General features: G+C 48.2%; 4 protein-coding genes across 4 annotated transcripts; 1 reads left to right on the plus strand and 3 right to left on the minus strand.

Annotated features, from left to right (window-relative positions):
- The first annotated feature begins 4,266 nt into the window (after positions 1-4,266).
- Positions 4,267-7,995, plus strand: F4807DRAFT_468669 (uncharacterized protein). The gene is made up of 3 exons (XM_048002621.1): positions 4,267-5,374; positions 5,436-6,901; positions 7,002-7,995. The coding sequence occupies exons 1-3, from the start codon at positions 5,003-5,005 to the stop codon at positions 7,261-7,263; spliced, it is 2,100 nt and encodes a 699-aa protein (XP_047852933.1). The 5' UTR covers positions 4,267-5,002; the 3' UTR covers positions 7,264-7,995.
- Positions 7,996-9,929: 1,934 nt separating this feature from the next.
- F4807DRAFT_431261 (uncharacterized protein) lies at positions 9,930-11,169 on the minus strand. Its single transcript, XM_047998479.1, has 3 exons — positions 10,672-11,169; positions 10,100-10,528; positions 9,930-10,028 (listed from the first exon to the last, which is right to left on the minus strand). Exons 1-3 carry the CDS (start codon positions 10,902-10,904, stop codon positions 10,001-10,003), a joined length of 690 nt encoding a protein of 229 aa, XP_047852934.1. The 5' UTR covers positions 10,905-11,169; the 3' UTR covers positions 9,930-10,000.
- Positions 11,019-12,088, minus strand: F4807DRAFT_151437 (uncharacterized protein). Its single transcript, XM_047993212.1, has 2 exons — positions 11,321-12,088; positions 11,019-11,169 (listed from the first exon to the last, which is right to left on the minus strand). The coding sequence occupies exons 1-2, from the start codon at positions 11,752-11,754 to the stop codon at positions 11,133-11,135; spliced, it is 471 nt and encodes a 156-aa protein (XP_047852935.1). The 5' UTR covers positions 11,755-12,088; the 3' UTR covers positions 11,019-11,132.
- Positions 12,089-13,749, minus strand: F4807DRAFT_151436 (uncharacterized protein). Its single transcript, XM_047993211.1, has 2 exons — positions 12,287-13,749; positions 12,089-12,235 (listed from the first exon to the last, which is right to left on the minus strand). The coding sequence occupies exon 1, from the start codon at positions 13,669-13,671 to the stop codon at positions 12,475-12,477; it is 1,197 nt and encodes a 398-aa protein (XP_047852936.1). The 5' UTR covers positions 13,672-13,749; the 3' UTR covers positions 12,089-12,235; positions 12,287-12,474.
- Between the last annotated feature and the right edge of the window lie 113 nt (positions 13,750-13,862).

Genomic DNA, 13,862 nt, shown 5'->3' on the forward strand with positions numbered 1-13,862 from the left:
CGGGTTGGTAAGTACGAAAGGGGGGGATTGCTCGATCTGGATGTGCGGAATGCCGTTTTAGGTCCGATGATTAAGCCAATACGGCTCAGGTCGTCACTGAGCTACACGTCTACCTAGGTAGATTTTGATTGTGTGCCTTTTTCTTCTCTTCATCTTCACGGAGAAGGATTTTTTGAATGCCAGGCATCGCGATACCGACGTTACACTCGTTTAGTAGTCTCTGCCCAAAAAAAACGCACGGCCTCTCGAGATTTTTTTTTTCTTTCCATCCTTCTTGCGCATCATTCTTTGCATATGTCGGGGACGGCAGGTATCACGATCATGCCTCTCTTATTCTTTCTAATTTTTCTAATGTATCAGGCCTCTCGTCGAAAGCTGGTTGGCGGAGCCAAGATAGACGTACTCGTGGTACATAGCCTCATAGGTAGGCTGGTGATGAGAGAGGGTCTATCCCTATTCTAAAATCTAAGAAATACTACCCCAACCCGAGCTTGCCCATGTCAAAACTGACTGCAACTTGTGCATGCGGGGTCTGTGGGCTGGCAACGAGGCAAGCATGGGCTAGCGAGCGTACCTAGCAGGCTGAGTAGATGCACAGGAGATCTGGTCGGTCGATCATCAAAAAGAGGATGTGCCATTTCTACGATGTCATACATAGTATGAATTTTGTTGAATACCATATTGCAAGGGGCAAGGTTAGGCATCCCCTGTCAGCAAAAGGTTGGCCGGGAATGTAGGAGCCGAACGTCGTTGGAGTTCTATGGCGAAGAGTCTGCCGGCAGCGGAACGACTCCGAGCGGCTGGGCAGGTTTGGTAAACTCGACTCGAGAGCATGGGGAAGCATTAAAGTTATCGTAAGCTCTAACAGTTATTGGAGATGCTCTTACGAGTTTCGCCATAGGTCGGCCACGTTATGAGTGTAACCAAATGCCCACTCTGGTAGATTAGTATGTGTCTTGGCATTAAGGATATGAAGTTGAATGGGTTAGTATGAGGAAGTGAGTAAAGACGCAGAATGCTACATGAGGTACATAAAGAGGTAGTAACGGTGGCTACCGGCTGACCGGGGCTGTGGAAATAATATCAAAACTACCTACTCGTAATCCACGTTCTGTTACCATGTAGGACCTTTGAACTGAAATTGTCTGCCCTGGCCGCGTGACTAAGGTAAAATGTCCACTGCGGGAGCGATAGAATACTGATACAACCCCAATATGATCTACTACGTTGACAATAAGGAGATTTCCGGACGTTACCGTACCCTGATGAAGTTCGAGGTTTAGCTAGCATTTCTTATTGTAACGAGATGGTGCGACTGTATACGTACGCATTGAATATGACTGTCTTGGGCTATATTCTCATACCACGAGACCTTCTCCATCATCATATGACAGAAGGTGATAAGTGCTGGGAAGGCCGAATGGTGTGTGAGCTGGAAAGTTGAAGCTGAATCTTAGTATGTGATAATAATTATGGTAATATCACGTAGGTAATCTTAAATCTCAAACCGGACTTCAGCCTGCGGGAGAAGCCGTCGTGTTTGAGACATCCTTTCCCCACAGAAATGATCTGCTCTGTTCGGACGACTTTTTAGTCGATGCTAACCCTGGTCCGAACTTGTAAGTGAAATTTCAGTATACCTAAGGATGATACCCTCTAGGAATTGACATCCGCGCCGTGGCTTCGGCGCAAGGTTGCCACGTTTTTCATCACTTCCATAGGTACTTTCACTATCACTCAGTATTCGGCCCGTTGGGAGGCTTTGGTCATGCAAGTCACCGTCGACATCAACAGCCGATGAATCAGATATCCCACGCACCAAGCCTTGGGATACAGCTGGATAAGTATGGTAAACGTGGGATGCGAATTGGTTTCAAGTTGAATAATTGCTGGCGCTGGGCAAGAAAACCGGGCTCATTTCTTGAGTCTTCCAGAACACTGCTAGATCTTCACTCCTGCTGTAGTAATCCGCGGTCTGCCTGAAAAGTACGGCCCACTGTTTAGATGAACTCTCGTCCCGCGTGGAGAAAAGCTTCCAAGGTCAGTATAGCAACTTTTCCTGTCTGGGTAGAGGGTATAGGTTGGGTATAGGGTGAAGCGTTGCCTGGTAGCGAGAAGGGATCGCCCAGTTCCTCCTGCGCTAACGGAGCGACAACGAAGAGGTACGGCACCCTAGGCTGTCAGCCGTAAAATAACAGAAGGGGTTTCCAGAAAGGAAGGTCAGCTACCTTCACTAATAGAGATAGTCATCCGCTTTTATATTGATGTCGCAGAACAGCGGTGGTAAACCGGCTCTCGTGACTTAAGCGAGACGATGTAAGCAAATCGCTAATCCACAACCAAGTCGTTTGGTCGAGTCGTTATATAGAAATTGGAGCATCTTCACGTGCGGTCATGTAGATTAATAAGTTGGCGAACGGCGAAACCTGACTGAGGGTTTGGCCACAGCATCGACATCCAATGATGGGTCACCCATTACGTGAGGAGGTAGGTATGGTCATTTCGGAGATTGACTTGTTCTTGGAGGATTCTGGGGGTCCTGGGGCTCGTAGTTGGATATAGTATAGTATGTTATAACCTAGTATTATTTAGCATAGCACATGAGATATCATGGATGAGATGTATCGTATCTCCTTTAGGAACTCGCATTCCGAAAACTCGTGAAGTTCATGACTCTTTAGGGAAGTGGGGAAATCGAATTATTTTACTATCTTGGCTGAGTGATGTGAATATCGCTTGAGTCTTAACTAGGTGCTTAACGTAAGGTGTGTGTAATATACTCTAGACTATTAGGTGACTCTTGATAGAGGCGTTCTAGCCTTGGTTATCCTATACTTACTTAGATCGAGGTCATACAGAGAAACACAAATCACTCAACAGATTCGACATGAGAAGTTCTGGTATGGTCTTGAACAACCTACCTAGCTTACCTATCATGCAATGTACCGACTGTGACCGCATGTATCTCGCATGCTCGTGTGCTGAACCCTGGGCATTTGGAAGATGGGGATGACAAGGGTCAACTAGGTACTAGCTCAGGTATTTCTTATAATGTGACTTGTAACACCTTATCTAAAGTATCTCCGCAGTGGCGTGCGGCACTCCAAACCAGACGACAGGTAAGGGTCCGTGCCGACTTCATGTACCCATGTATATAATTACAGCACATAAGGTACATAACGTGTGCTGTTTGGAGTACGCACGAGAGGTATGTGTCTAGCCTAGGTAGACACGGGCACCTAAATATAAACAATTGGAAATAGGAACACAGAAGATGCGTCTAGACACAAGTGCACCGAACTGCTTTCCTACCTCGGAGGTCTGTATTGGCTTTTCTTAGCTTTTAGATATACGCGCCTACATGATTTCTCGCATAACCAGTATTTCCCTACGTAACTCGAAGAGTGTGAGATAAATCGGTTAGCGTCTAACGATTGCTTCCGTTCCAGGCAACTACTTCCTCGGGCTGCTCTGGTAGGGCTATTAGCGCTAAAGCTAACCGAACTTTTAGTTTGAGAGTTAACTTATAAGCAACCGCTATGGGTATTTATGGAGTAGCTTGTGTAGCCAGCAGCTAGCTAATAGCAGCTGTGCCCACCTTTTCAGATTCTTCCCCTGTTCAACATCCATGATCTTCGAATCTCACCACAATCTTCGTCCCGTCCCATTGTCAATTGCTATCGTGGATCCCACCTCAGCTACGGAAATTTTCATATTCCCTTTCATCCGGGTCCTTGTCGCAACCCGCAGGACCCCAGATCCCATCTCCAAAATTGCATCCTACGTATTAGGTAGGTACTTTTGTACCCTTACCTGATACGTATTGACTATTTTCTTTTTGTTCAAGCTGCGAGTCGAAGCCTATAGAGATATGGCACGCTTCTATAGAAGGCACTGCCCATTCATCTGTCCTGATCTGAAGATCTTTAGCATACGATGTTGGAGTCCTTTCTGCCCAAGATACCTTGGGGCTTAACACGATCGGTAATTTATCTCGAAAGATGTATACCAATTTTCGAATCGTCCCATGTTTTATACTATTCATGGAAAGGTCCTGGTAGTGGCGGACATGCCGGGTTGAACTATACTAGGTCATGGTAGTCCTACAAGCGAGGATTCGACGATCTGCTTATTGGGTAGTTCCATGTTTTCTAAACCCGTTGATATCAACGCTTGGCCGGTGTCAAGTCACAGGTGTTAAGTATCACCCATCTTCCCCATCCTCTTTCGGCCTATCTGCATATATACCTATGTCATGTAGGGTATGAGGGCATAGCGAAGAGTGGATGTGCGATGCATGATTCCCGCTGCCAGGGCTTGCCTGTTCGCACGAGGCACCGCGAACTTGTATCACCATAGGAACCTCTTCATACGGAAGATGGATATCCTGAAAACCGGTTGGTTAGTCTGGTTAGTGAGTTCTGAACGGGCGAACGATCAAATTGCGTACAATACTGTACCGCAAGCTTCCAGAAAATGGGCTCCAATCAAGGGTGGACGTGACCGGGTAGGGATGATACCCTTGCCTTGTTGCAACGTCCCGCTCTATTGCTGTACTGGGTACCTTTTGACGACATTGCGCCTAAACCGCTATGGGTAGGAATTTTCTGGGGTTTACTGCTGGCTGGTCCCCCTCTAGGCAAGCTGGGATTAAATACTAGGGGCTCAACGATTCTGCGCCGCTTCTGCAGGTGTGTACCATGTGGAGGAAAGACATAACCGTCAAATCTTCCCATATTTCCTACGGTTTCCTGTCTTAATACATGATAAGCTCGTTCCCGTGCCTTGCAGTTCGGATACCCTCTCATCTTTTTTTTGTCCGAATCTTTGTCCTGCACGGCGTCCTGGGTAAATACTTCGTCATCGAAGTCGTATGCTTCTCTTGGTCCCGGTTACACGGCCTCATACGAAAACGTAGCAAGCATATCGTCTAATACATAAGCGAGACCGCCTGTGGTCGTTTCCGCCCGTTGTGGTGCCCGGTGACCCGTTGGTTTGGAAGATGTCGCCGTCGTCTACGGGAGACTCACCTCTTTCCGCCAGCGCAGCGAGTAATTCGGGACGGCCTTTTCCATTGGCTTCGAGGGAGACTTTCTCGATCGAGGTCCCTTCGCCGCAGCTTAACCCGGTCACCAACGGCTCAGCACTAAAATCCCCGACCTCCGCTAAGGCTCAGCGCACTACGAGTTTCAGCCGTGAGGGAATATTAGGCTCGGCACAGAAGGCCCGAAATCTTTCACAGACGTCTGAAATCCGTGCCGAGCCAACTACCAATGGCATGTCGAAAGCACCGAGCGACGAAGGGGCAAACCCGCTAAAGAGGCGGAACACAGATGCGACTGTTGACTACCCCCGGAGACGGGCCACCATTGCGGTAGGTTGGGAAGCAACGCAGGTAATTTATTTGAATAAGATTCTGATTGAAGAAATCGTAGTGCGAAGTCTGTCGCTCCCGAAAGTCGAGATGTGACGGCACTAAACCGAAGTGCAAGCTCTGCACGGAGCTTGGAGCTGAATGCATATATCGAGAGCCCGGAATCAAGCTTGACGCTGGCGACAAGCTCATTCTCGAGCGATTGAATCGAATTGAGAGTTTACTTCAAATTAATTTGGCGAACGGTCATCCGAACGCCATACAGATTGCACACGATTCTCCACCCATAAGCAATGGGACTGCTCTTAGCGGTGAGAATGTCATGATTCAGAACTCCTCTGGAAGTTTCGTCTCAATAATACCGAGCGGTGGTCTAGGAACGTGGACCAGTCATCCCCAGGGAACCAACATCTCTACGATGCCAAAAGTCCATACAAACGCGGCATTGCATCTGCTCCAATGGCCGTTGATTCGAGATTTGATCGGACGCCCGTACGATCCGCAAATCATCCTACAACTCGAGATGGCACGTGAGCCGCTTCACTCACTGGCCAAGACACCTTGCGTCGATTTATCGAATACTAATGCTTACATCGAGGCCTATTTTGACAGGGTGAATGTATGGTATGCTTGCGTTAACCCTTTCACTTGGAGGAGTCATTATCGGACGGCACTGTCGACGGGCTTCCGCGAAGGCCCGGAGAGCTGTATCGTGCTGTTAGTACTTGCTTTGGGCCAAGCAAGCTTGCGCGGCAGCATATCGAGGATCGTGCCCCAGGAAGACCCTCCGGGTCTACAGTATTTTACGGCTGCGTGGTCACTCTTACCTGGCATGATGACCGCTAACAGCGTACTAGCTGCTCAGTGCCATCTACTGGCTGCGGCATACCTCTTCTATCTAGTAAGGCCGTTGGAAGCCTGGAATTTGTTGTGCACCGTAAGCAGCAAATTGCAACTCTTACTCATGACGCCAACTCGCGTGCCGGATGACCAAAGAGAACTCCTGGAACGAATTTACTGGAACGCTCTCCTTTTTGAGAGTGATCTACTCGCAGAGCTCGATCTGCCTCATTCGGGAGTAGTTCAATTTGAAGAAGGCGTGGGACTTCCTGGCGGATTTCAAGGGGAAGAGTCGGAAGCGGTTGGACGGGATGATCTCTGGTACTTTTTGGCAGAGATTGCTTTGAGGAGGCTCCTCAATCGAGTCAGCCAGCTTATCTACTCGAAGGACTCCATGGCCTCAACCACCAGTCTTGAGCCCGTCGTGGCGGAGCTAGACTTTCAGCTCACGCAATGGTACGAAAGCCTCCCTCTTGCTCTCCAGTTCCCGTTCACCCGTACGACCCTACCGGACCCGGTGCAAACGGTGCTACGATTACGTTTCTTTGCTTGCCGAACCATTATCTACCGTCCATATATCTTGGCAGTGTTGGATAACGAGCAGGCCGTATTGGACCCCTCAGTGCGGGAGAGCTGTCACAAATGCCTCGAAGCCTCAATCAGGCAATTGGAGCACATATCTGCACAGTAAGTAAAAGCCTCCTTTAATGATTGGTCAATTTCTCTAGCCTCATGCCTTGTTACCGGCTCTTCAAAACCATGACCCAATCTAACGATTTGGCCGCAGTCACGCCGGCCATATGCCCTACCTTTGGCAAGGCGCGCTCTCTATTGTCTCACAAACGTTATTGGTTATGGGCGCTACCATGTCACCTTCTCTATCCAACATCTTATTGACGCTCGTCCCTCACCGTGAAGTCATTGATCAAATCATCAATGACGTAATTATGGACATCGAGAGGATGGCTATACTGGCTCCAAGCCTTGCCCTAGCTGCTGAAATTATTAAGGAAGCTGAGGTCCGGAGGCGAACATTCTTGAATGGATGACGGGTTTGATCGGGAATGACGCAGAAGATCAAGTTTCATGGACGACATGTCCGGTCCGAATGCTTTGGGGGCCCCACGACGACGACGATCTCATGCCCCGTCCTTGACTCGGCAGTCCGCCACCTGCACGCTTGCATTGAAATGTCAAATTTTACGATGTCATATCTACCCGTTGTCTGGGCCGGCCTGTTCGCGTATCTGAGAGCAGGTGCAGGCACTTGCAGAAAGGTGCTATCCAGCGTTTTCGGCTATGCTTGAAATGCACCGTCTCTATTGCACGAGGACTTCTCCCGGGGAATGCATGCTGCGGTACGACGCTCAATCGGGGATGTTGTGGGAATGAACTTGGCGGCGACTAACAGTCGGATCCTTTCAGCCTTGTCGGGTCTCTAGGGATCAAGTCCCTCCGTGGCTGATTTCTTAGATGATTGACAAGCTCCCAGGAACAAGGCCGACAGAGAGGCCTCGGATGTCTAGAGTGGCACACTCATGCGCTTTGGCAGCACTACAATGCTCTGGGGTTGCATTCTGGGGTTGAACCGGCGAAGCTGGTTGGCCGGGGGAACTCTTGGTCTGGGGATGGCTAGGCTCTGCGGTCCGGACTCCCGTCAACCCTGTTCACAATAAAATTCCCTATTCCTGGATCCGGATGGTCGGACACCACGACAACCACCAAATGTTTTCATGTTCAGCACAATTGGAGAAATGCCTGTTGATATTCCCATACGTTGCACTGCTATTCAGGACAGCGCGCGGTTATTCTCTCATCTTCCTACATACCCCTTTCAATGCCGCCACTTACGACACCTTACGACACCCTAAGGGCCGATGGGGTCACAAACAAGAAGAATCTTGGATCAGGGGAAATGAGCTAACTACCCGGTTTATCTAACCCCCAAGTGTTTACATTTATGCATCATCGTATACTGACTGTTTTTTTGCGCGAACATGGTTGGCCGGATGTGTCTTGGTCGAGCGTCATTTCCCAGTGTACTACTCTTCGCAATTGTTAGAGGATGATGTAGTGTCAGGTTGTTGCTCGGCGCCATCGGCATTTTTAAGCGTTTTGCTCTGCATTATCATCATGGTTAATTTTAAGGCTCGGAAATCTAGGGAAGACCCTATATCTCGGGAGATTGGCTCACACCTGATGGCAGGAAAGGTTACGAGGCAATGACAAAAAAGAAAAAATTACTTACTAGGTAATGAGTCTAGACGACCAAATATCGTCACCTATACCCCAATCGACTTTTGAATATATACCTCTACATAATATGAATGCTTCTATTTATACATCTACCCACTTGATAAATAAGATCGTGTATCTGGCGTTCTATTTTGAGCGAGCCGTGCTCCGATGTTGAGCGACGGTTATCGTCACTCGCACGTGGGAATATGGTAAGTGGGATGCAAGGCAATTAATCACTTCATGGCATGGGTCTGTACCTAAAACATCCATCCGTGTTTTTGCCTACCTGGTACCTGCCTAGGAAGAGCAGCTGCCTCGTTAGAACCATTCTCGCTCTCACGCTCACCTTATCCTTTCCTCAGTCACATAGCAAGTTTCTACTCTACCAAGCACTTATCACAGCTTAACAAGAAAAGAATTGAATCCCGACCCTAGGCCAGTTCACACGCATAACCCATTTTCCAAAACAGGAAGTTTCAAGAAAACTCCCGTTTATGCACTGTAGGTATGTAGGTAGGTATGTCCTCTCTCAACTTTGCGGGGCTCCGCACTGCATTAGCTTTACTTACCCTACCCTACCTACCTACCCTACCTACCTATCTACATACATACCTACATACAGTGCTCCTACACTCACATATGTAAGTCCTACCAATCCGCAGTGCAGCATTTCCCCGGGTTCCCCTCCCCGGGATCGCTAGCATTAGCTAGCCTAGCCGCGGCATTTTGAAAACTCGGCAGGGGCCAAGACAACCAACCCAAAAGGGGGGGCGATTCGACACAGCGCAGTAGCGGGCCTTCGTACGTGAAGAGGTAGGTTATATATTCTCTTTTATCGGAGATTTGTCTTGTAGTTCATAGGTACGGCGCGCCGGAACGCGGAACTAGCGCGAACCGTACCAGCGACAAGCGCGTCGTCGGATGAGGAGGTTGCGCATGCCGCGAACCTCAGACAGCTGCTGAAAGAGAGAGCGCGCTATGACTTGTTGGGCAAGGTGTAGGTACAGTAGGTGTTAACGTATGTTCTTCTCCTGTGGTAGAACGTGATGATAGACGGAGTATACTAGCCAATTATTCTAGGCATGGAAGGTTTGGTGAGGTAGGGAAAGGGGTCATAACTAACAAGAGAACTGCCTAGTAGGTAGGAATCCTCAGTATATATCTCTTATAACTTGAGGGTTGTGAATCGCATATGACACGAGATTCAAATTGCAGCGCTATTATCATCATATTCCTTATATGCCAAAGTAATTCTAAACTGGATGGAGTACAATCGCTAGAGGGTCTGTTCCGGCCTCAAGTTAGCCATTAAATTATATCCGCCAACAAGTACCTCAGTCTCCTCTGTTTCACCGAAATATATAGTGAATGGTATGTGTTCCATGGATGGCTTCCTCCTGCCAGAATCATAGGAAAATAGAATGATTCGAGCCTATTCGTTGAAAAGCAAGAGGTACGATCCTCATCTGAAATTGTAGCGTATCGCACGCCCACGTAAACGATACGGTGGCCGGGTCGAACAAAGATGTTATTTTGTCGAGCTCTTCGTTAGAAAAGTAGGGATTGAAAACGCTCTGTAGGTAATGAATCCGTTCAAGTCTGGGCAATCCTTGGAGAGGCGTAGAAGCTAATGCGTTGAGTAATGAGCCGACTAGAGTTCTGCATATACTTAAACGACTGGGGACATTAGGGGGTAGCGTGGGCCATTCGACAAGCTCTAAAGAAACGATGTTTGGTGGTAATTTATCAAAGAACCAGCTGTTAGGCTTGCCTTTCTGGAGGAAGTCATAGATAAGGGGCATTTCGGTCGTTAGTTTCTCGAGTTTTGTGAGCTGAGGTAGACATTCTAGCAGGCCGGAGCTTCCAAACTGGCGCAAATACGATTTCTTTCCAGCCATTCTGAATTCTAGGACCCTCAATGTGTCCGCTCGCAGTGATAGTGCACAGTTGAGATCCTTGCCCGGTGCTACGGATGGGCAGGATATTTCGACCACAAGAGCCTCTGTCATCACCAACGATAAATTCTCAAGTTGGGTAGCTGACTCACAAATTGCGAATATCTCTTTTGCGCTGACTGTAATAACAGCAATTGTTAGTGATCACATCCAAATATTTAAAGGTTCATCAGCACTTATAGGAGTAGAGGATAAATGTAGACAAGACAAAGCACGAAAGGGGGGGCAAGGAGGAAATTAAATAAAAAAAGATGCAACTCACAGCTGCAAACAAGTTTTAGTTCTCGAATACCCGTCAACCACAGGTGATCGCTCCCGAACCAGGTGGTACATCCCTGTATTCGCCATATGTGGACTCTTTTGAGGTTACCCAACTGCACAAAAGCTGAAGGTATCTCAAGTTCATCTGAGTAATCATAATGATCGCGGCGGTCTTTTTGGAGATACAACGTTGACAGATTAGGGAGGATGAGTCCAGGGACATCAATCTCTTTCATTACTTCCGTTATGATGTCAGACAGAACGGGATAGTTGTCGTGATCAAATTTGCGAAGGAGAAATAATTCCAGGTTGAGCGACAAGCAGAGAAGGATCGCCAAAATGCGTTCTGGTAGCTCTGTGGTTTCTTCCCAATTCCCGGGATGCTGATCGTTTGCCTCCGGACCGCGACGCGGTTGAAGACGCGCAACCCGAAATAAAAGCTGGTGACGCTGATCGATATCCTCCTAAGCTGGGTAACCGAAGTAAGCGAAAGGCCAGTGACTATGATATCTGGAGTTAGCATTACTAAAACCACACATCCCGGGGAAATGTAGCGAAAACAAAAAATCCTATCTTTTCCTATATCTAAGGAATTTCTAAGACAAGTTAAAAGGGGGAGTGTAGGCGTGCTGAATGGCATTTAGGCACCTACAGAGATTCTATTCTGTAGCGGTGAAATCCACTGGGCCAAGGGTCCTTTGTGATCCCCGAGGGACAGATGATATTCTTGATGAGCGGACAGAAGTCAGGGTTTTCCAACAAAGTTCGAATCAGCAGTACTACGGTCCGCGGATTGCCGACGCGTTCATATTCATCTTCTGTGCCATCCAAGTACAAGATGACTGTTTCGTACAGAAGCGGCCTCGCATATTTAATTAAGAAACTGCCAGTCAGACACAGACTGTAGAGCGTCTTGCGGTTCATTAAGAAATCCTTTGGAGGTGTTGCGTCGGTTACTTTAGTAACTGTAAGTCGATAAGGTCGAATGATCATGTCAATAACCTCGTTGGATATGAAACGAACTGGTTTGTTTCGCTCCAGTCGGCGTAAGGCAACGCCTTTCTTCGAGGTCAAATTGTGCTCCATCGTTGTTATTTAATGGTGTAATAAAATAATGCTGTTGCGGGTAGGGAGAAATGGCCACATGTTGTCCCCTGCCTAAGTGGACTCGAATGAGAAGGGATTTGAGGTTCGAAGAGGGTTGAAGTTGAAAAATAGACCCTTGTATTTTGGGAATATTGATATGGCGCTAGATGGGTACCGGGTACTTTCCATATGCTTAAGTCCACCAAGGCAAGTCCTTCCAAAGCATATCCCCGTGTAACTATATACATACCCGAGCAGATTATTGCGGAAAGCAGGCGCATATAAAGTCCCACCTGCTCCTTTATACCTAGGCACATGCGTACCGGCAGGTAGGTAAGGGTACACATAGATTGGTAGATTACCTAAACTGACCGATCCATCTTAGACACCTCTTTGCACTTCCACAACTCTAATCTGTAACGAACCGCCCTTGAGAGTCAAGTGAATTGTGCTTGGGACATCGTAAAGCGTTATCGCTGACCTTGATGTATTAATACCTAGTTCGCTGTACGGCTCAAAGAACATGACAGACCAGATAAGTTACCCCTTCCGGCGGTCACTCGTACCAAACTATGTCAACAAGACAGGGAAGCAGGGTTTTGGTGATATTAGTACGAAGGGTGATGGTTTGATCAGGCACCGAGGGCTTCTGAATGAGCCATTGCGTCGTGGAGAAGAAATGGGCTAAAGACGTTTGAAAGAGTATCCCTCAAAACAATTTCAGGTAGGACTGTCGGGCTTTCGTCTCAAGAATAACCTCCTAAGTCCACTATTGGATTTGGAACTCTTCGGCCGCTTTAAGTTCTCTCCCGATATCTTAGGGGTAGCCTCAACAGGAGTGGGAGGAAGGGGGATAACCGGCTGCTCATTCTCGGGTATGGGTGCTGGTTTCTCTAGAGCCAGCTTCTTCTCTGCTCTCCGTCGTCTCGGTCTCGGCTCCGAAGACTGCTGTGGTGCTAGGAATTCCGGGAGTCGGAATTCGAACCCATCTTCGACGAATCCACCGCTCTTCTCCTCTCCCCTCTTCATGTTTTGGCCTTCTTCGCTCGTGCCTAGCTGAGGGATAATACGATCTTCATCGCCGCAGACGACGACATACCACCGAATACTCTCCAGTCTTTGTAGTTGATCCCGAAGCTTCTCAAACCAGCCCGCCTTTTTACTACCAAACGTATTAACCTTACGACCTTCCTCTTCGCTAATGCCGCTCATTGGCTTGTACGCTTCCGTCTTCATTCGCGCCTCATAGCGACCTATTTCTTCTGCGACCGAGACCGACGTGTCTATCCGTATCACATAATCTGCCACGTATGCCCACGGTCCGCTGACGACACTCAGGTCTGTCGGGTCGAATTCTTCTAAGAACTTCACGACTGACCAATCATTGAATGGTACACTGTCGTCGAACTCCGGCGAGCCCGGGGATGGTAACGAGGTCGCGTCGTCCTGCCTCTTATTTGTCGCTAGCTGTCCCGATGTTTTGCTGCGACTGGGGGACTTTATTTGCTCGCTGTTATTTCCATTCTCGCCGTTTTCGGGTCCATTCTGTTTCCCCTTGTTCACCTGGCCCCCTTCCGATTGTGTTCGCGCGTGAGCGTGGCCATTGCTTGATGGAATGCGAGTAGGATTGGGATGGGGGAAGGGGCTTAGGGTGCGCGCGGGACGTGTACACGGCGGTAAGAAGTCGAACAACTCGTAGAACTGGTCAAGAAGAGCGACGGGGCTCTTGCGCGTTACGATCCACTCCGGTGCGGCATCGTCGACGTTCTGGATAACAACAAAATACCTAATGCTTGGACGATGCCAGCGAAAACCGTGGCAGAGGTACGTCGGCATTATGTGGTTAACGGCTCCTTTGACTGGGGTAGATCGATTGGTAGGCCGTACAGTAGTGCACGCGAGAAGTGGAGGGTACATCAGCTACCCGAGATCCTGGTCTGTGGGGAAGAGACAAGGGGTGGATCCTGAATTGGAGAATGCCAGATTTTCGACCAATATTCAACTAAATTCCACAAGTTCGCTATATCAGAAATAATTCTAGAATGTTTCTGACTTTAAAACATCATCACCGGGTATCTCGGCTGGCCAGGAGAAATATTAAAACGGTC

Source organism: Annulohypoxylon truncatum (assembly GCF_022578515.1).
Source record: "Annulohypoxylon truncatum strain CBS 140777 unplaced genomic scaffold F4807scaffold_22, whole genome shotgun sequence".
In the NCBI taxonomy this organism is placed as follows: Eukaryota; Fungi; Ascomycota; class Sordariomycetes; order Xylariales; family Hypoxylaceae; genus Annulohypoxylon; species Annulohypoxylon truncatum.

What these genes read in the sequence shown, in the direction of transcription:
- F4807DRAFT_468669 (XM_048002621.1), top strand. Translation starts at nt 5,003, where the DNA reads ATGTCGCCGTCGTCTACGGGAGACTCACCTCTTTCCGCCAGCGCAGCG. An exon ending in GGAGACGGGCCACCATTGCG is followed by an intron (nt 5,375 to 5,435) that starts GTAGGTTGGGAA and finishes AAGAAATCGTAG; the next exon opens with TGCGAAGTCTGTCGCTCCCG. An exon ending in TTGGAGCACATATCTGCACA is followed by an intron (nt 6,902 to 7,001) that starts GTAAGTAAAAGC and finishes ATTTGGCCGCAG; the next exon opens with TCACGCCGGCCATATGCCCT.
- F4807DRAFT_431261 (XM_047998479.1), bottom strand. Translation starts at nt 10,904, where the DNA reads ATGAAAGAGATTGATGTCCCTGGACTCATCCTCCCTAATCTGTCAACG. An exon ending in GAACTAAAACTTGTTTGCAG is followed by an intron (nt 10,529 to 10,671) that starts CTGTGAGTTGCA and finishes TGCTGTTATTAC; the next exon opens with AGTCAGCGCAAAAGAGATAT. An exon ending in ATATGCAGAACTCTAGTCGG is followed by an intron (nt 10,029 to 10,099) that starts CTCATTACTCAA and finishes TTCATTACCTAC; the next exon opens with AGAGCGTTTTCAATCCCTAC.
- F4807DRAFT_151437 (XM_047993212.1), bottom strand. Translation starts at nt 11,754, where the DNA reads ATGGAGCACAATTTGACCTCGAAGAAAGGCGTTGCCTTACGCCGACTG. An exon ending in CGCTACAGAATAGAATCTCT is followed by an intron (nt 11,170 to 11,320) that starts GTAGGTGCCTAA and finishes CAGATATCATAG; the next exon opens with TCACTGGCCTTTCGCTTACT.
- F4807DRAFT_151436 (XM_047993211.1), bottom strand. Translation starts at nt 13,671, where the DNA reads ATGTACCCTCCACTTCTCGCGTGCACTACTGTACGGCCTACCAATCGA.